Source organism: Emys orbicularis, chromosome 11 (assembly GCF_028017835.1).
Source record: "Emys orbicularis isolate rEmyOrb1 chromosome 11, rEmyOrb1.hap1, whole genome shotgun sequence".
NCBI classification, from domain to species: domain Eukaryota; kingdom Metazoa; phylum Chordata; order Testudines; family Emydidae; genus Emys; species Emys orbicularis.
The window spans coordinates 46595174-46616177 of record NC_088693.1 but is presented as its reverse complement, the minus strand read 5'-3'; the positions used below and the strand labels follow the sequence as shown (position 1 = coordinate 46616177).

Sequence of the window (21004 nt, the reverse complement as noted above, 5' to 3'; positions counted from 1 at the left end):
GAAACACTTGTTACAGATCCTATGAATGCTAGGTCTTCTCAGCACAGTGTCTGCTTAAATGTGAGCCAAATGAGCACTCAAGGCATTGACAAAAGAGTCTGTGTTTTCCTATCCTTCATCTACTTTCAGTAGCTTGGCTTATCAAGTGGGACTCAAGGGGATGAAAGGCTAAATTCAAAATGAATCTTTATACCAAGGACAACCTTAGCTACCACAGTTCTACAGGTTGTGAAAGGTTGTCCTTGGTTTAAAGATGGACCATTAAAAATAGGGAACAATATGTTAAATACAACTTTAAAGAAGTATGATTTGTCCACCCCATCTCATTTTCTGCTCCTTCATAAGCTTTCCTGATGTTCAGCACTCACAGAACTTGACATGAGCTGTCAAATGGTAACAGCACTATTGAACCAGGCCAAAATTGAACCAGCTCTCTTAGAGCGGAAAGGTTCTGCAGCCTATCGCCAATATTTTGAGGCAGCCAGTCTCCACCAAATCAAAGATTTTCCTAATGTTCTCATATGATTGTCTTCAGTAGTAAAAAGGAAAAATCAGTTAATGTATCACTGAATGACTGAGCAGTATCAGATACATACCTTTATGGAAAGCAAGAAGTGGTGAACTGTTATATGCAGTACATACACTGAAAGCTACAAAGAACTAATGCAGTGCAGAATTAAGCAGGCATCTCTGCTTTAGCTTGGGTTTGAAGTATGTTACTAGGTGTAACCCTAATATGCGAAAAGATGCTCCTGGTCTAAAGACTCACCTTACCTAAAAATTTCTCTTCAAGTTAGACAGAAGCACAGCACGACATAAAATCATGTCTAAATGAATTTAGTATTTATTTGTAACTTTTAAATTGGTACTATTTACAATAAGTCTTGGAGTACAGATCACATTCAGTAATTAAGCTCTGGCAGTACTGAAGTTAGATTACTAACATGTTTGCAAATTACATTTTTAAGTCATAAAAAAGGAAAGAAAAATGACTGTAAAATAAATGTTTATCTTCAGTTACAAGTATCACAGGACAAGTTTGCAGAGTGCTGTAAAATCCAGTCAAGGAATGCTCCCCGGAAAGCATCCTGCTATGTGTGCCTGGAGTGGTGAGATGAAGAATGTTTCAGAAACACAAGCAATGGAATTCCATGTTAAGTATGGAAAGTTTAGCAGTTCAGTTATTCACAATAACCTTTCTTACACAAGCCCAATGCTAATTAATGGTCCCATTCTTCTTCTCTTTCATTGACACCCTCTTCTTCCTCTGGGAATGCTGAGTCGTTCTGACTTTTCAGATGTTTAACCCCTGCAAATATAAAGATCGTATTTAAAGACACATTTATTCAAATCAGACTGGCTGTTTAAATCAAAAATCCCACAAAACAATGGAAAGGTTTTTTAAGTGACTTCATTGGTGCTGTCTTTCATAACCTTTCAATTCATACAAGCATTACATATTACACCTTTTGTGATAGAACAGTATTTCCTTCCATTCCAGGATTCCCAACAGCACTCCTGGATTGGACTAGCAATATCACACTCACTCAAGTTAAGCACCTGAAAAGCTAAAATAATGGCAGATGGCTGTGGGTTCTTGGCCAGCGGAATTTAGAACATCTGTCTAATTGCGAGCTCTGAAACACATCTCTTGGAGAAGAGACGCAGTGCAGACACAGAGCCCAAATCCTTGTACGCTTGGTCTCAGCTGCCCCTCTCCTAAATGAATTCACCTTTTGTGTAAATTAATTAGAAGATTGTACAAGTTACTCATCCCTTGCAACATCCACAAAACTAGAACGTAACTACTCTGGGAACTTCATCTTGCCATTGCTACAAATGTGTCACTTCCAGGCAAGTCAACAGGAGTTTTGCAATGGACTTTTGCACGCTATGGTCCTAGCGACGTGCTTTATCATTAGTCATATATGAATACAACCCAAAGCATGCTTTGGGAAACAAAAACTGGATAAATCACATTCAGATTGATTTCATGTCTTCTAAATAGCACCTTTCATCTGAAACGTTCACAGAGCACTTCCTAAACTATCACCAAAGCGCACTTTGTCCACTGTTAAAATACCATGGGGGTGAATACAAAGGCAAACGTGAAGTGGACAGCATTCTGCTCAGCCACAAAATAATGAGATGATGGTTGACCCTGGGAAATTTGGTAGGCCCACAAACACCCCTCCAAAAATGTAAACATAGCAGTCCCTGGCTCTTCCTTGTATCTATGGGTGCCTCTGTGCTAGAAAGGTTTGACACTGGCAGTTCTGGGATCAATGAATTAAAGCACAATTCTAAAGGTGAGTAGTGCACCCAATGTGCTGTTATTCCTTCTGTTTCCCCGACTGCTGGTTACTATATTATGTTATCGCTAGTTTTGCATGACCCAGCATCTGGCCAGCACCAGTAGCTGCCTGAGAGGGAATTTACTAAGTAAGCATCCCATCAAACCTCCAGGCCAATCTTCACATACAACCTAATCACCTCACTTGCAAATCAATGTCTGCTCCACTGACCGCTTAGGAAGAATTTTGTAAACAGCAGGGCAGCTGCTACAGCTAGTCAGAGGTTTCTCAAACAGCACAGGACTGGCCAAACAGAAGGTACTGTAGGAGCAAAGATGGGTGACATCATGTGGGGAATGAGGCACCTGACATGCCTCATGGAGAATAGATTGAGTGGACTGCAGATCTGAGACCACAGGGAGTAAGAACATTGGAGTTTATTGTGTCTCTATACCAGGTAGGACCCAGGCAAGACGCGTCAATAGCCCTCATAGTGCTGTGATTTAGTTTTGAGGACTAGCTTGAAAACCCAGCCCTCCCATTGTTTTAGTCAAAGGGGGAAAATGTGACCTCAAATTTCATGCCAATTATTCATGTCTGAAATTACTCCTGGTCCAAAACAAACATAAAAGGCCTCTATGACCAGGTCTCAGCACCACCTCCACAGCCCACAATGTGTAGTCACTATATGGCTGGGACTGTATTTAGTTTCTGACTAAGTCTAACTCACTTGCCATGCAGACATGTAACCAATAATCAAAACTGACAAGACCGGCAGCGATACAAAGAATAAAATGTTTGCTTAAACAGAATTTTCTTCAGCAGTTGTTCCAAGAGCACAAATGTGTTTTTCCGTACTAGTCATGCATACTTTCATTTGCCACCTCAGCATCCCAAAGTAACCGTGTCTGATTTGTAGGCATCCCATTGTTATAAGCCTTAGGCCTTGTCTACGCTTGCAGCAGCATGTAGGAGAGGTGTAGCTACACACTGGACTGCGTAGCTTCAGGCGGCAGTGAAAGGAGCTGATAGGGGCGAGGCAGCAAGGTGTTACACTGCTAAAAATAGCACTGCAGATGTGGGAGGCACTGCTTGGGCATGTAGGGTATATACCCTAAGGTTCTTGTGTGTCTGTACACTGCTTGGCTGAGCAATGCCTCGGTCTATGCTGCTATTTATACCCATGCAGGGTCTGTACTCCACACATCATCGTAAGTATAGACATAGCCTTAGAGGCCAAGATTTTCTGAAGTGCCTTCTGAAGAACTCACAAGATTTTCCTCAATTTTTTGGCACCCAAGCTTGAGACACCTAAAAGGGGACACTTTTCAGAAAGTGTTAAGGACCTGCCCTCTGAAAATCAATGGCTCAAGCTGGACACCCAAAAATGGAAGTGTCCCCTCCCACAAAAAACAAAACAAAACAAAAAGCCCCCAAATGCCTACTCACTTCTGAAAAGCTTGGCTATTGTCATATAAAACTTGGTGGAACATAATGAACTCTATCAAAGGGATGTATTAAGCCTATAATAGGCTCAGATCAATATTTGTGTCACAATGGAAAAGCTTCATACTGCGATGCTTTGATAATATGAGGCGCAGAAAGGTGAGCTTTGGTGCTTTACCCTTAATCTGTCACTGCTTCTATTACATACTAGAATATAATATATATATATATATATATATATATATATATATATATATATATATATATATATATAAAAAAAATCAAAATCAGAATGAAATGGTTCACTATTATCAAAACAAAATGTTTAAATTGACCCCAAATTATTTTTTCCCCAGAATTTCATTTGGCAGGAAACTTAATTTTTTACATTTGTTCAGTTTCATAACAGAAAAAAATTTGACATTGTGGTATTCCCTGAGAAATTAAAAATCCAGTTCCTGCCCAGCTCTATCCATCAACAATAGCAGACAATGTCATGGTAATTCTCTTAGCATGTGGTACTGTATGAAACCAACCAGTTCTAGTCTATTACTACACTAGAGTGGTTGTTTTTCTGAAGCGTAAGGGTTAAATTGTATGGGTTGCATGAAGAGCAGGCAATTACAGTCAATGGCACTTATTCAGTTTCAATAACCTAATGTGTTGTATGAGAAACACAGTTAAGGTAATTTGCCACCTTAAAAAACATGGGGACAGATACTTGTCACACACTGACAGAAATCTGGAGTAACTTTATTAATTTCAGTGGACTATACAGGGCATACCTGAGATCAGAATCTAGCCCATGGTTCTGAACCTGATAAGCATGTGCACTCAATCCTGTATAGGTAAATATTCAGATTTCACAGGCAACCTTAATTCTGGCATTTCCTAATTTTTTTAGTGATTGACTTTTTAATGTAATTTTTGAGGGTAATTTCCTATTTTTTTTTAAAAAGCCAGAAAAAAATAAATATAACGTGGCATCAAATTGACCACCTACGTTCGTCAGCAGGGTTGGAACCATTAGATCTACCACACCAACCTCTGTCACTTGAGCTCAAATAGTTACTGATAGCAATAGTAGGTTCTTATCCTCTATGTGGACCAGCACTAGAGGTAGATGGGACACATCATTTGGCAGTGAGTGTCACAGATATTTGCTGACAACTGAGGAAGGGTGAGACTCAGAAGTCTTGAGTTCAGTTGCAGGCTGTGGCATGGAGTGTTCTCTAATGTCCTCTGCCTGTTCCTTCCAAGTTTGATCCCTTCTGCTTCATCCACTCCAACCTGTCCCTGTCCTGCCTCTTCCCCACCCCTGACTCCTAGCCGCTGTCCCATTCTCCTTATCTAACCAGGCCCAATCTCCACTCTTTAGGCTTCTCATCCCAGTCTCCTTGCACAGCCAGGCCTAAGTTTCCTCCTCCAAGCTCCCCATCTGAGTTCCACTCTCTCCCCAGTCCCAGTCTCCATGCCTGGGCAGTTCCAGTCTCCCCCTAGCACCCAGTCCCCTTGTCCAACCAGGCCCAGTCTCCCTTCCTGGTTCTTACTTCTCCCCCACCAACTCCCCATCACAGTTTCTTACTTCTCCCCACCAACTCCCCATCACAGTTTCTCTCTCGCCCCACACCAGTCCCAGTCTCACCAGACCCTCCTCTTGTAATACATAGGAACATGCTCAGTGGAATCTTTGAAGATATTAATTACTAAACTGTAAAATGTCTCTACTGAACATGTGCAAAAAGATTTTTCAAAGAGGTTATAAATTGGCCAAGTGTGGGCTTAATTTCACAGGAAAAGCAAAAGGCATATCCCTGACACAAAGGCCATCCCCTTGCCAAATTTCAAGCCCCTGCTCTAACACATGGATTCAAACAGTCTCCCAAAGAGAAGAATTTTCTAGCCTTGCAAAACAATGCATTTCCTCCCAGCATCGTTCTGAGAAACAACTGAACCTTTTTAGTTGAAATTGTTCCAAAATGATCAGCTTGAGGCAGACACTCGACATGAAAAAAAAAATTTATCCCCAAAAGTTAAAATTTGGCAAAGTTGTAAACAACTTAAAACAGGGTCTTGTAAGGGGTGTCAGGCAACCTTAATAGGCAGTGCTATCAGCCCTGTCTCTAATATTGTCAATCAGAGCTCCATACTGTGTTGTCATCTCCTGTTACTGTCAAGAATTACAGCACCCAAATCATTGGCAAACAGTTATTCAGATTTAAATCAAGCAGGCAAATTATGGGCCTCTTCACTGGCTTAGCAGCATCACAGCACTTCTAAAAGTGCCCAAAATTAATCCAGCTCCTTCAACACAGTTCTGCTTTATCTAGTATGTTTTAAACCACTTGCATCAGACTGCATAACTGTGAGAAGTGAAAAAAAAAAAAACCCAACATTTTGGGTGCCCACATACAACAGGGACAAGTGCTTTAGGTAATGGCTTTAAAGAAGAGAAATACTTGTGTTCTAATTCCCCACAAATGTAGGTTTATGAGCATTCAACTCAAAACAATGTGATGGCTCTGCAAATTCATCTCTTGTTGTTTCTCACTGGAGAAGCTATATATGCACATTTGCTGTACCTGTTTAATGAACACGAAATAAAAAGATCAATCAGAAATTGCTAGGAGCCATAATATTTCGTATTGAAGGGTTGGGTTTTTTTTAGGAGATGAAACAAGAGCTATGGCTAAAGGGGAGGACACAGGACATAAGACCAGTATGATGTAGTTCCGTGGAATGACATTTTGGTAAGAGTGAAGTTTATTTTTTAGGGTGCAATTCCAAAGTGGGAGTTACACTATTGAGTGAGCATTGCACACTGAACTTTTTGTTTCTCATGTAAACCTGTGTTTTTCGTAAGGAAACAATCAGTGTTAAGTACTGATCTCCCCGACCTACAGCCCACCATCACCTTTGTCACAAGCCTCATCATATTACACAGTAAGCTCCAAACTATTGCACTGCAGTTTTCCAAGATGAAGGCAAGCCCATATGATCAGTGGTATTACGGAACGTGTCACCTAGCTACGCAGTAAAACAACCTAGAGTGCAACGATGTGCAGATGGCAAAATACCTGATAACATCTAACCACGTTTAATAAACAGCTGCTTCCCTCTCCCATGCCCCAAGATATACTGGGTGTCAGGTTTTCTTGCTGCAACACAGAAACCACCAGTGTTCAGCAGCTAACTGGCCCACTGCTTACTCACAACAATTCTGACACTGGGCAGTCCATAAGCAGGCAAAAGTCCTACTGACATTGTCAGCATTAACTTACATGAGCGAGCCAGATATTGTTGGGAAAAGTTTGGGATTGTTGCACCCCCATAAATGTTTACAAATGTTTAAAGAAACAAATTCACTTAACTGGGACTTTTTGCTTTCGTGTTGTTGTGTATTCTCAGAGGTGAAAGCTTTTGTTGTTGTTGTTCAGCCTTGATGGAAGTTACATGACTTCCTTACTGTCCTAGGATGCTTCTAAAGCACCACATGGTGGAGCCGCTTAATCCACCAGGACAAAATTCTAGCTTTTTCACCTAATCTGCAATGAACATCCGTGACTGCAAAAATGCAGGAAGTCACAAAGCTGTGCCTAAGCTAGACCTCTAAGATCTCCCAACATTCCCCATAGCGGCAGCAATGGTACAAAATGTTATGACAAGGCCAAAGAGATACTATGACAGACAGACAGACAGCCTTTAAAGCCTCTCCAAGTTCACTTTCTAGGGCTTTTTAGATTATGTGGTTTGAACTAGCTGACTCAGCAGTAAGCCAGCGATAAGCAGATAATAAAATAATATCCTACATTGCCAGAGATAATGCACTTTACGTTTTCTGAACTAGTTGGGCCAATCTCTGAGTTGTGCCCATATCTGTACCCAGTACCCTTTTATTTAGAAGTATCTAAATTGTTTACTAAACAATCATCTATCCTGTGATACTAAGGTAAAAGTTTTGTAACCTTGGTCACCATCATAGACTTCACAACTGATTCCATAGCCGTATTAATTAAGTAGAAAACAAAACTGGAAAGACAAAACTAAACTCTTCTTATCCTCTCTCATTCTGATTCTAATGCATGTTACATTAGCAATGTACTCCATACCCTCTGCCCTTTTTTAATAGTAAGAAAGAGGTACCAGAGCAGCTGCTGTTCAGGGTTTATCTATATCCATCAATACAAGAGTTTACCAAGGTCAAACCACAAATATAGACTCTAAAATATCACTCAGAAAAAAACAATACAATATTAATGTAATGGGCAAAATTCTAGGCAGCAGATGTTGCTCTGTACATGTGAGAGAGCTAAGATCAACATATACAGTTATAGATTTCATAATAATAATTGTAACGCGATATGTCTGAGTGCTGATCCATAAATGAGTCTCCCTTGCCCCCAAATATCTGTTTTTTCAGACTGCAAATAATCCTGTGAGTTCATCTTTACACTCATGCTCTCGATCAGTTCTGCTTATATTCTGCCCTAAGGTTATTTTGCTTTCACAATATGCGCTGCCCTGAGCCACTGCTCAGTTTGCTTCACCCCTCTCACTCTTTGCTCTGTTGACACTCTGCCCTGAGGTTGCTTACTCAGAGGATGTTCTGTTCTGCTTCTACTCTGGATGCCCTAAGGTCACTCTGTTCACACTCTTCTTGCTCCATTACATTTGCTCTGTTCATTTGCTGCTCCGCAATCCCTGTGCTCAGGTTTTAAATTCTACTCTGAAACCTCACTTCTTGTAGGTGGTTTTGCTCTTCTACCATCAGTTCTACAGCACTATTTCTCAGTTCCACTCGTCGTTCTGATTTCTCTTGCCCCTTATTTCTCTCCTGCTTCCCCAACCCAACAATCGGTTGGTGTCTTTAGGCGGCTGTGCTTTAAAATTACTTTGCTCAAACTCATTCTCTAGCCCACGCTAAAAGAAAGACTGCATAAGCACTGCTTTTTATTTTACCTGAGCCTTCCCTTTTTCTTGTCTTGCTTTCTTAACCCCATCAGGCCAAGAAGTGTTTTAATCAAAGGCTCAGATTTCACTGCAGATAATTTAATCCAATTAATGCTGAGGGAAAAAGCCTGAATGCCAAACCGTTTGCAGCAAGCGTGCACTAATACACTTTGAACTGGTAATGCATTTTAGATGAAATCACTGCCTCAAAGCATATTTGTGGATTCCTGATAATTTATGAGTGCAAATGAAGCAACTTTATGACATTTCCATGGTCACATCATAAAATCTGCGCTGGTTAATCAACAGCTTGACTTTTGCTTTTATCCACCTGATCAAAACACCAGATTAGAAGGTTAATCGGTAGCACAAGATGTGAAATTACCAAATGTTACTGTAATTACATCTGTTCTAAAAATTGGAGATAAGATCTGGGACTGATTTAATAGTGTGAGCCTGAATTAACATTGTGTACCCTGCCTCCTCCCCAGTCCCCACCCACAAAGCCCAGACATGTTTGGATTACGCTGTGGCACATTAGACATATAATGGCTATTTGCAAAACTCAGATTTAGATCTGAGTTCATGTTTTGAACGCCCTAGTGTATAGAGGGGTGTTTGGATACAAAGTTTTGGGTTTGGGCCCATCTCTACGAGAAACACGCAGGCCAAGATTTTCAGAAACAACTACTGATTTGAATCCCCAACATGAGACATTTTGAAGTGGCCAAATTTTCAGAGGGCAGATGCTCAGTCCTTTGAAAAAAATCAGGTTTCTTTAAATTGTCTCTAGTTGGACATTCAAAAATGGAGGCACCCCCAAAATCACTTTTGAATATGTTAGTTCATTTATTTTTGACAAAAACAATGGTTATTTGAGGCAAATGGCGCACACATGACACAACTCATTAATGCCTTTGAAGGATGTGGAATTCATTTTCTTATTTTACTTTGCTTAAAAAAATGGCCCCATATCTCCACCACAGTGTACAGCTGAGGTTTGCTCTGACCCCTAAAATCAAATAACTTACAATTAAGGCAGGCACTTCTGTACAGCATAGTGAACAATACAGGAAGAAAACTGAGGCACACACAGGTTAACTGACTTGGTCCAATGTCAGATAGGGCTAGGTGGAGCCTTTAAACTCAGCTCTGAGCATGAGGTGGTGTGTAGCTGGCCACGTCAAGGGGAACACTGAAAGAGAGTCACAACTCCTTCTTTGCTTCCCCTCTTGAAAGTAACTCTTCCACACATGGAAACAATGTACTGCTTCCAATGAGGCTACCCCCTCTGGCGTGCCCTGCCACTTTTCTCCCCAACCTTCTGTGCCCGGGGTTGCAATCCAAGACAGTTCTGCATGGACGCCCAAAGGCTGTTGGAATTACATCCCTTTATTCCACTACATGATTGCACAGGACACAACTGATGCCAATAGTACAATGGGATTTCTAGTGTTCCAACAGGAATTTGGATTTCTAGTATCTGAAGAGAAGACGCTTCTGTTTTATGGAAAATAATTTAGAGACAGAAAAACAAGCGTTCTAGAAATATCTTCTTAATCTTTTTGATTTTCTATGTTTTAATACATCTTCAGAGGGCTAGTTACCAATATATTCAAAGAATATACATACACACACACACAATCAAGTCCCTTATTAGCAATAAACTCAGTTTTATACATCATTATATTGGCTGGAGCATGCTCATTCACATGGTGCCACTTCGTGTCTCAGAAGTGGAGGTTTTGTGTGTGTGTGTGTGTGTGTGTGTGTGTGTGTGTTTGTGTGCATGTGTCTTTTAAACACAGTTTATAAAAGAAAATTAAAATGGGTACCACATGGCCAAGGAATAAGTCTTGGGATCACAGTGGACGCCAAGTGCCTCATAGTGGTGATGTACTTGGTCTCTGGGTTCATTCCACCCCTCTGAATACCAGTCTAGAGAAAGAATGGGCCAGGTCCTCCGCTGTCATAAATTGGCATCACTCTACTGACTTCAGTGAAACTATGCCAATTTACACCAGGTAAGGATCTGGCCCCTCATACCTTGCCAAAGATTTGTATCCCACACTCCTACCCCCAAGTACCAGGCAGTATCCACGAACAGGAGAACACAAATGGTTTACATTGGGAGAGGAGGGGAGGGGCGGGTGGGAGCATTGGAACACCTGAATGCCAACGTGGCACATCCCTCATTCCTCTCAGAAAGGCCCAGCAACAGAAACTCCCACAAAAGCCCCATTACATTCTTAGTCTTCATTTCGTAGTGCCTAGTCCAACTCCCATAAAAGTCAAAAGAAAGGCTCATCAATGTCAATGAGAAATTGGATAAGGCTTTCGCTATCTAAAAGTCTATTGTGCATCTTGAAGCGCCCTACCTGGAACAAACGGTGCTTGGTGCTGAAATGGTGTATCTTTCCGCCTTGGTTTCATAAGCTGATCATCTGCCTCAGTTACTCTCTGCTGCTGTATGGTGCCTGAGGAGTGGTGATTACCATTACATTTAATAGAATCTGCCTGTTCACTGCCTGCAGATGTAACAGATTTAAAAACATAGTAATAAAAACAAAAACCTACGCACTCCTGTTATGAAAGAAATTGCTTTTTGCTCTGTTATGTGTATATACACAATAAAAGTGACAAACCTTCAGGACTTGACAAAATGTCTCAACCTAAGTTTTCCAAAATGGCTGATTTTTGCTGCCCTCCCTGAGTCCCCTTATAGGCCTGGTTTTCAGAGGGTCAGTGTGCTGCACTTTCTGAAAATGAGGCCCCTTTGTGGTGTTTGAGATAGAGCAGTGAGAAACGGACGGTCCCAAAAGCACACGTGCCTTTGGAAAATGTTGACATCTCTATACAAAGATCTGTTCTGAACCCTTAGTGCACAACCTGCATGGATATTTTAAACAAAATTATATTGGAAAATGAAAAATATCAGAAATAGTTGGGTTTTATTAAAGGCTGTGAAAGTTGACTTAGGGCTTGATCTGCTAAGAGCTCCACATACCCACAATGCCCTCCTACTTTAATGAGTGAACTGCACTGGGAGTTCTTGTAGGATCAGACCATTAGTTCCCTTATTTGTAGTTTTTTAACTGTTTTCTATTCACGAGATGATACTTGAAGCAGCATGTGAGGCTGTTTACATGCACTGACAGAGCTCAGCTTTTAGACCCAAGCATATCCACCTCTACCCCAATATAACGCGACCCGATAGAACATAAATTCTGATATAACGCGGTAAAGCAGTGCTCCGAGCGGGCAGGGCTGCGCACTCCGGCGGATCAAAGCAAGTTCAATATAACGCAGTTTCACCTATAACGCGGTAAGATGTTTTGGCTCCCGAGGACAGCGTTATATCGAGGTAGAGGCGTATTAACCCAGCAGCAAACTCAATCTCTTAGGCCTCTGTCTTGCCTGGCATCAGATGAGGGGGAACAATGCTGAGGGCTGCTAAACATGGTGTTTTGAAAGCTGTGATCCAGTAAGTTGAGAGGAACGGGTGCTGCCGAGTGGTGGGGGCCTGCAGGAACTGTACCCAGCATAGGGCAGGAGACACGGAGCCTCTCACTAGGAGAGCTATTGCTTTCTTACAATCATCAAGTGCATTTCTGGGCTATGGTCAGGACCAAGCCCCTCAAAGCTGCCCCTGTTTTCAGTTTCTACTAAGTGCACCTCTTAGGCACACATGAATGAGCCATTACTCCGGATTGGCAGGAGGAGTGACTGAATCTTCTAAACAATGGTGGCTAAGCATAGCAGCTCTGTCACTGGACTGTGCTCAAGCATCTCTGCCCTGGCTACACCTTTTAGGTACAGAGGTTAGTCACATTGCTCAGCCTGCTGCACATTTCTGTACACCAGGCCCAATCGTGCAAGGTGTAAAACACCTTCGTCTGTTGTTGACTTCAGTGAAAGTTGATGGCACTCAGCATTTTATAGGATCAGGCCCACTATATACAAGCCTCCTTTCACAGGTGCAAAGTATGCAGCAAGCATGCTCCCTCTCCACATCTTTCCTCAGCTCAGCAGCCTGTAGGCTCCAGCTCTTGCTGCTTAACTATCGTCCATTCGCCCTGCTCCAGTAAGAATTCAGGAAGAGATAATGTGTGGATTACTGCCTTCAGCTACCTGGTGGTTCAGTTCATTTCCACTACTCCTCTAAAGGTCAGCAAGCATATAGGGGCAGATGCTCAGCTGGTGTATATTGGCATAACTCCACTGAACTCAGCTTCAGTGAAATCAATAGACCTATGACAGTGACTCCAGCCAAGATGCTGTCCCATAAAGTCAATGCTACTGGCCAAACAGTTGGCACTGTTTATTTTAATTTTTCAGAGAGTGGAAGCATTTTCAGCATGATGTACATCATTGAATTATTTTTTAAACAAAGATTCAAATGTTCTGTATATAAATGTAAAATATACGTGATGTGCAAAAAAGTCCCAATTTCACATTCCAATAAAATCCCTATAACACATTGGAAATCATTTTAATTCCACATACATAAAATTCATAATAGTTCCATATACTTGTCTACTCTTCCAAATATTTTACATACATACATACACTGTAGGTTATATTACACTGTATATGTTGGCCAGGTTCTATATAATGTAGATGCCAAATATGCATTATTGTACTTAATTTTTTTCATATGACAAAGATTTAAGAAGCACAACTCTCATCTCATTATGGTTTATGGAAAATGTTTAGTTAATTTCCCACACACCACAGTGGAAAAATATACCCTAAGCCCTTTAACCTTATTAATCAAAACTCCTCTGACAAAACAGTTTAAGTTTTATCCTAGCTATATTAAGTCCTTAAATAGTTTAAGATGTACTGAAGAAAGAGACCCAGGCAGTTGTAAAACAGTAAATCAGGCAGCAAGGAGGGAAGTGATAGAGTTTCCCAAGTGCCTATTTTGGGCTTTCTTCTTTTCCCTTTGCATAAGTGACTTGCAATCTGTAGCAAGGGATTGTTCTGCAAGGTTTATTCATTTTCACTTAATCGCCTTGTTCAGGCAAACTGCCACTGCAGTCAGAGCTCAGTTGAGGGTAGCATAGTCAATGGGAGATTGACTCCGTGCTGAGTGCCAGGTTATAACTGGGTGACTGTGCAGGTGTGAAGGGAGGACGCTAAAGGAACTTCCCCTTGTGCCCTCCCTTCCTCCTCTGCGTACAAGGATGGCTTGAGTCTAGTGCCACTGCCAGCATCTGATGCCTCGCAGGTTGTGTGCTTATGCCCCTACTCACTTTCTGTGCCAGGCAGAGTTGGCCCCATTCTGGGGAAGCACACATGGGCCCTCCTTCAAGGCAGGCACAGCAGATGTGCTCCGCAGATGCTCCTGAAGGCAGTGTAGCTGTCTAAAGCACAATGCTTCCAGGAGCTCTCCTAGAGGCAGGGCAATATCACATCATCTCCTACCCTGTGCTCTATGGTGGTATCACAATTGAACCCTAAATAAGAGATGTCCCTCCAGCTAGCTTTGGCCCGCTGAGTCAGTGGGAGTTTTGCCTGAGAAAGGACAAAGTACTGTAATAATCAAGAACTTCAGGTTTTGGCCCATGATGCAGACCGTAGTCATGCCACCCTTACTCGAGTGAGTCAATGGGCTGCATGAACACAACCAGGGTTGTTACACTGTTTAAAATACAGGGCTTGAGCCAGCTCCTATTGAGGTCAATGGGAGTTTTGTCATTTTCTTCACTGGAAAGAGGATGAAGTCTATACAGTACTTGATTTTAATTTTCAGTTACAATTAGAAATCGATTTCAAACAGCTGCAGTTTACTTAGAATAAATGTGTGTAAAATATCAAAGACAATGCTAACAATGCATCGGGCCCCAAAATTAGAGTTAAAAGGCACAACTGTGTGGTTCATTGACATACAAACAGAGCTGCCGAGAGCAGGTTCGGGCCCCGGTGAAAAAATTTTTTCGGGCCCCCCAGCAAAGGCGGACTGGCTAAACAGAGCCGATGAGAGGGGGGAGGGGAAGCTGGGCCCCGGGCTCCCTTCCGAACCGCCGGGCCCCGGTAAGACGACGAGAAGGGTGGGGGAAGCCGGGGAAGCTGGGCCCTGGGCCCCCTTCCGGACCGCCGGGCCCCGGTAATTTGTACCGGCTTCCCCCCCCCCCCCCCTCGTCGTCCCTGCATACAAAACCTGCATTATGGTCATTCTGATTTAAAGTAATTAAGGAAATGCAAACTTAAGGCTCATTCCTTAACAGGTGTTGGAGTGCCTACAGATTACAGCACGTGCTATGGATTCCATGGCATTATCACCAACAAGAGTTTACAACAGTGGATAAGGAAAGAGTGCCAGCTTTAAGCATGTTAATGTTTTAGTGCATTGTAACTCAGTGACAAAAAAATGTAGGGTTAGTATAATATGGGGTGGTTGTTCCCTGTCTATCCACAGGCGCATGGGTAGGAAATGAAGTCATGCAACTAAAAGAAATTATTCAGTAACACAATCTAAGCTTTCTATAGCGTCCACCACTGTGTCATATACAGTGACGATAAACAAATAAAACAAACTACTGGCAAACATGACAGTTTTATGTGGGTCACAGCTGGAGTAGCATCTCTAGAATATCATCACCATACCCAGCAGTGCACCATAACCCCATAAACCATCACAAATGGTCATTCAGCAATCATGCAACAGGAATGAACTCATTTGCTAAATGCCTGTTAAGTGTCACCAAACTGCCCACTTAGCTCCTGTTAAGTCTTAAATTACAAAAATCTGGGCTTAATCCTCCCCTCACTAAAATCAATATGCCCCTCGTCATTGCTGCCACAACAAGCACTATAAGTGGCCAATACATGCACATTACAGGTGTTTGGCTGTTTTCCATTTTATTCTCTCAAGTTGCACTTTCTATTCCCTTTCCTCTCCCTGCATTTAAATGTTTCTTTAAGCAGCATTAGTGTGATCTGATTAGCACAAAGCAGCAGCCTCAACACAAAAATGCTGTTGTAAATCCTCCACAGATTGAATAAAGCATGTACTAGAGACTGAGGTCAGTTTACCTTGTTACTGACTAGTATACATCTCTCCCTGACAGCCTCTAAAAGTGTAAACAGTTAAGGCTTTCATAGCTCCAAGCAACTCTTACTAGTATGTAAACATCTCATTTTGCGGATTCCCTAACACCCCCACTAGCCTTCCCACTGCACAAGTCAGCCAGGCTTAAGACGTCAGATAATAAGCAGAAGCCCCCGCAGTCAGCCAAATAGATGTTTCAGCTTATAATAGGCTCCACTTGCCTTCAATTTAGCCTGCTGAAAGCAAGACCCAGTTCTCAACTGATCTTTATGTAAGAAGGTTCTCGGGCCAATATTCCAACAACAACTTTGTGACGGGTTGGATCACAGAAACCCCCTTGGGAGCTGCCACCCAATGTGCAAAGACTACCCCTGCTTCTGTTTTCCCTGCCAGCTCAGGACTCCAGCACCCTGTTTTGCTGAGCCAGACACTCCAGTCTGCTCTAACAAAGACTCAGAGTCTGAATCACTTGTCCCAAAGCTGCAAGTTTACCTGAAACCAGCTCACAGGAGTGTGCTTGTCTTTAGCACTCAGATGCCCAACTCCCAATGGGGTCTAAACCCAGATAAATCCGTTTTACCCTGCATAAAGCTTATGCAGGGCAAACTCATAAATTGTTCGCCCTCTATAACACTGATAGAGAGATATGCACAGTTGTTTGCTCCCCCAGGTATTAATACATACTCTGAGTAAATTACTAAATAAAAAGTGATTTTATTAAATACAGACAGTAGGATTTAAGTGGTTCAAAGTAGTAACAGACAGAACAAAGTAAGTCACAAGCAAAATAAAATAAAATGCGCAAATCTATGCCTAATCAAACTAAATACAGATAATCTCACCCTCAGAGATGCTTCAGTAAGTTTTTCTCAGACTGGACACCTTCCAGGCCTGGGCACAATTCTTTCCCCTGGTACAGCTTTTGTTCCAGCTTAGGTGTTAGCTAGGGGATTCTCCATGATGGCTCCTCTCACCCTCTGTTCTCTTCCACCCCTTTATATATCTTTTGCATAAGGCGGGAACCCTTTGTTCCTCTGGGTTTCCACCCCCTCCCCTCACTGGAAAAGCACCAGGTTAAAGATGGATTCCAGTTCAGGTGACATGATCACATGTCACTGCAAGACTTCATTACTCACTTGCCAGCACACACATATACAGGGAGACTCACAGGTAAACAGCCATCTGCAGACAATGGGAGTCATCAAGATTCCAAACCATCATTAATGGCCCACACTTTACATAATTACAATAGGCCCTCAGAGTTACATTTTATATTTCTAGTTTTAGATACAAGAGTGGTACATTTCTACAAATAGGATGATCACACTCAGTAACTTATGAGCTTTGTAATGATACCTTACAGGAGACCTTTTGCACAAAGCATATCCCATTTGCATTATAGTCACTTATTATCAAATTTTTTATAAAACTATCCCAGTTACATTATATTCACTTATTATGTTTTTATAAAACCATGTAGACTGCACAACGTCACAAACTTCAACTAGACCTTGCACATATGTGATAGTTTCTCATATATGTGCAACACTCATCTCTTTACTCTTTACAGGCACTTGCTTGAGGGGTTGGCAGCAGAGGTTGGATGTCTGGGTTTGCGTGTGAGTTGGAGTTTTCTGGCTGACGTTTTGTCATCTCAGTTACCCATAATCGTATAATAGCTGACAGCTAGTGTGCTTAAATTAAATCAGTAGAGACAGCTTCTCAAAGGTGCGGTGCCCACAGGGACGCTGAAAATCATGCTAAGTACATAATCAGAATTGCACCTATGAGCTGAGATGTTCTAAGACCAATTGTTCACTTTGTGACGTGTTAACCTTTAAGAATAAGAAAATCAAGGGACTAAATCCACAGAGGGGACATAGGGCTTGTCCACACAGCAAGCCAGGGGTGTGACTGTACAGTGCTCTAGCCTGCTGCATACTAACTGGCCATCTAGATTCTGCTACAGACCTTCTAGTACAGGGCAGCAGGATCCACATGGCCAGTTAATGCATGGCAGGCTAAGGTGCTATAGATTTACATCCTGGTTACCGCACACTATCTGGCCATGCAGACAAGCCTTTCAGTTCTGCATTTCAACGTTTAACTTTAGGTGCCCTGTTGCCCAGTGAAATCCTCTGCCCTTAGTTAGGTGCCCAGGCTTCCTATGCGATTCCTGGGGCAGAAATGGAATTTTAAAAAGCCAGCACACTGAGTAGGGAGCACCTAAGCTAGCCAGTAGGCAATGCTGAGGAAGGGTAGAGGCCTAAGCTCCACCCCTCAAAGGAAGTTAGGTGCCTAATTCCAGGCAGAGGGAGGTATTTATCTCCACTTGGGGTTGACAGCTGGGAAACCTCTCTTTGTGTTCAAGTTTTGGACTTATGCACCTGAAGTGGCAGGTAGGCACCTAAATCCCTTTGTGAATCTACCCAAGGTCTTTTAACTACCTTTAAAGACAAAACTATTTACAATCAGATGACTGTCAGTCTCACAACTGTCAAAAAAACCCCACCATCAAGTATTTGTCCAGGGGGTTTAATCACCAGTCCAGAGTCTTCCACCATACCTGGACTCCTTATCAGTCCTATTTTGTTCCTCTGCCCCTACCTGCTGGGGCACAGCCTCGCTTTTCGCAACAGGAACCCCCACGGCATCACTGCTGGGAGCCTCTCTTGGTTTCTCTGAGGCCCAGCTCTCCGGCAAGGAGCTGCTAGGTGGTAAGCCCCTCCACTGCCCCTCCTGTCTTCAGCCCTCTCTGGCCCTTGGCTCCAGCTCTCCCGTATAGAGCTAGCAGGACTCACCCTCTGCTGCTGTTCCTCCTACCGTCAGCCCTCTGGCTTGGGGACACCAGCCAGCAAACCCCTCTTGCTACTGTCCTGCCTTCAGACCTTTCCCAGGAACCACCTCCTCTTTCTGGCCACACTCATCTCCTGCTCTTCCTGACTGACCCAGTGGGCTCTCACTCTCATCTTTTATAGCCCCCCCTTGCCCTCTTAATTGACCTCACTGGCAGCATCTGGACTGGTGCAGGAGAGCTGAGCCAGTTTCTTTTAATGGGCCAGCCACCCTGTTACAGGGACTCTCTCCTGATAGCTATCTTTGCACACAGGCAAAACTTTTATTCTCAGGGAGACAAATATTGTGTAGATTTTCACCCCATGCAACCCCACTAGCTTCAATAAGGTTACACCGGAGGCAGAATTTGGCCCAGGCTATGTAGGAAAAGGAAAGACTGGGAATATGGAGGAGTTTGAACTTTAGGCTAAAACTATTATACAGAGGGACAGTTTTTGCACTGATTTACACGCTGAGAAACTCTGGTGAAGTTGCAGAGATGGACTTACACCGCAAAGTCCAGAGCCAAATTCAAACTCTCTCTAAATTAAAGACTGCTTATAAACTGAGGTTTGGTTCAGCTCATTAAACAGGGGCAGTTGTTAAGTTCTGATCTGGATAAGAATCTGGATCCAAATTTCACCAGAAGTTTGGGTTGGGGCCCTTTTCTATACAGATGTTTTGCTGAAACATACAATGTGCTGAATGCCCACTGGAGTCCATTGACTTCAATGGGGTAACATGGCTGTAATTTAGTGCAGAATTATTTAAGAGCTCTGAATATGAAATCTTTGTTTCATTCTGAAGTGAAAAATAAACCTCAAATGTTCCCCTAATTCTAATAATAACAGACTTTGTATAAAAGTAACACTAGGTGTCTTTTCTTTTACTCTCCCCATGGAGGTGACATCTGTGGCAATGCACAACACTGTTAGTGTAACGTATCAGATGGGGCATCTGGATTTTATAAGTGCACATAAAAAATGATACGGCAGTCTGAGGACTCCATTTTGTGCAGCTGCACAGAGCTCCACTTTTTATTTAATTAATGGAGATATCCTATCTCCTAGAACTGGAAGGGACCTTGAAAGGTCATTGAGTCCAGCCCCCTGTCTTCACTAGCAGGACCAAGTACTGATTTTGCCCCAGATCCCTAAGTGGCCCCCTCAAGGATTGAACTCACAAACCTCCGTTTAGCAGGCCAATGCTCAAACCACTGAGCTATCCTTCCCCCAAAGGGACTTTATACCACATGCACAAAGCTGGCCCACCAATCCATGTGTCATCCTCAATTCTAGAGCTGGTATTTCCATTCTACAGGATAGTCAGAAAAAAACCCTTCTATTCAAGAATGAAAAACAAAATTTTAAAATTCCCTGTGAAATCAAAATTAAAAAAAAAAAAGTCAGTTCAGGACCACTGAAGTGTTTGGTTTTGATAGTGTCAAAATATTTCATTTCAATGTTATGTTGATTCCTTGCATTTAGACTTCTATAAAATGTATGGTATGTGTTACATATAATACAGGCGTGGCCAAACCATGGCTCACGAGCCTTTTACATTATAATGTGGCTCACAGAGCCCCCCCACCATTATCCAACTACCAGACTTGGAGGGGAGGGGGGAGCTTGGGTCTTCTGCCCTACGGTGAGGTGGTGGGGCTAGGGGCTTCTGCCCTACGGGAATGGGAGGCTCGTGGCTTCTACTCTGCAAGGCATGCCTGGTCGGGGCTCTCAAACTTCTGAAAATTATCATATGTGGCTCAGAAGGTCAGTAAGTTTGGCCACATCTGATATAATCTATTAAAATTAATACTTTAATATAAACATCAAAATGAAATTAACTGAAGGGATTTGACCTTTTCCTGCTGAAATTGTCACAGTCCCATAAAACATTGCACTTTCTGTGTAACTTGCATTTTAAATGGAAAACTATTCCACTGAAAAATTTTTTGATGAGCTCTTCTCAATCCCCTTTTCGTGGGCAAATCCGATTCCAGTGTCTGCGGTTCACAATGCAGCTGGAAATCCCCAACTGCTGTCCTCTTCTTGGAAAGTTGCACTGTGATGCTACCATCTCACTTCCTGGCATATGCCAGAGGCTGTGAAACCTCAAACAGGGGAGGAAAGGAATTGCCACATCTTGAGTTCAGAAAGTATTTGACAGGAAGGCAATAGGCAGCTGAGGAGAGGGAAAGAGAGAGAGAGATACATGGGGAGGCAGAGAATAATCGAAGATGAGACCTCTCTTTCCCCTGCATGTCTTCTTCAGTAGAGCTTTTACTATTCTAACTCCTCTCTCAGCTTCCCCAAGTTTCTGCATGGCATCAAAATCCTTCTGCTTGGCTTTCTTCATTTTCTCCTTTGCTGTTCTTTTCGTGGGCATTATCCTTCCCCTTTTCCTTCCCTTGGGCTTGGTCTTT

The 21004-nt window shown here is 42.5% G+C and overlaps 1 protein-coding gene across 1 annotated transcript in view; it reads right to left on the bottom strand.

The window, feature by feature from the left end:
* Positions 1-1220: 1220 nt before the first annotated feature.
* The window catches only part of PPP1R1C (protein phosphatase 1 regulatory inhibitor subunit 1C), an 84372-nt gene continuing 64588 nt past the window's right edge, over positions 1221-21004 (bottom strand). Inside the window, exon 5 of the mRNA XM_065413772.1 lies at positions 1221-1309. Within this exon, the coding sequence (XP_065269844.1) occupies positions 1221-1309 (89 nt within the window). The remainder of the gene's footprint in view (positions 1310-21004) is intronic.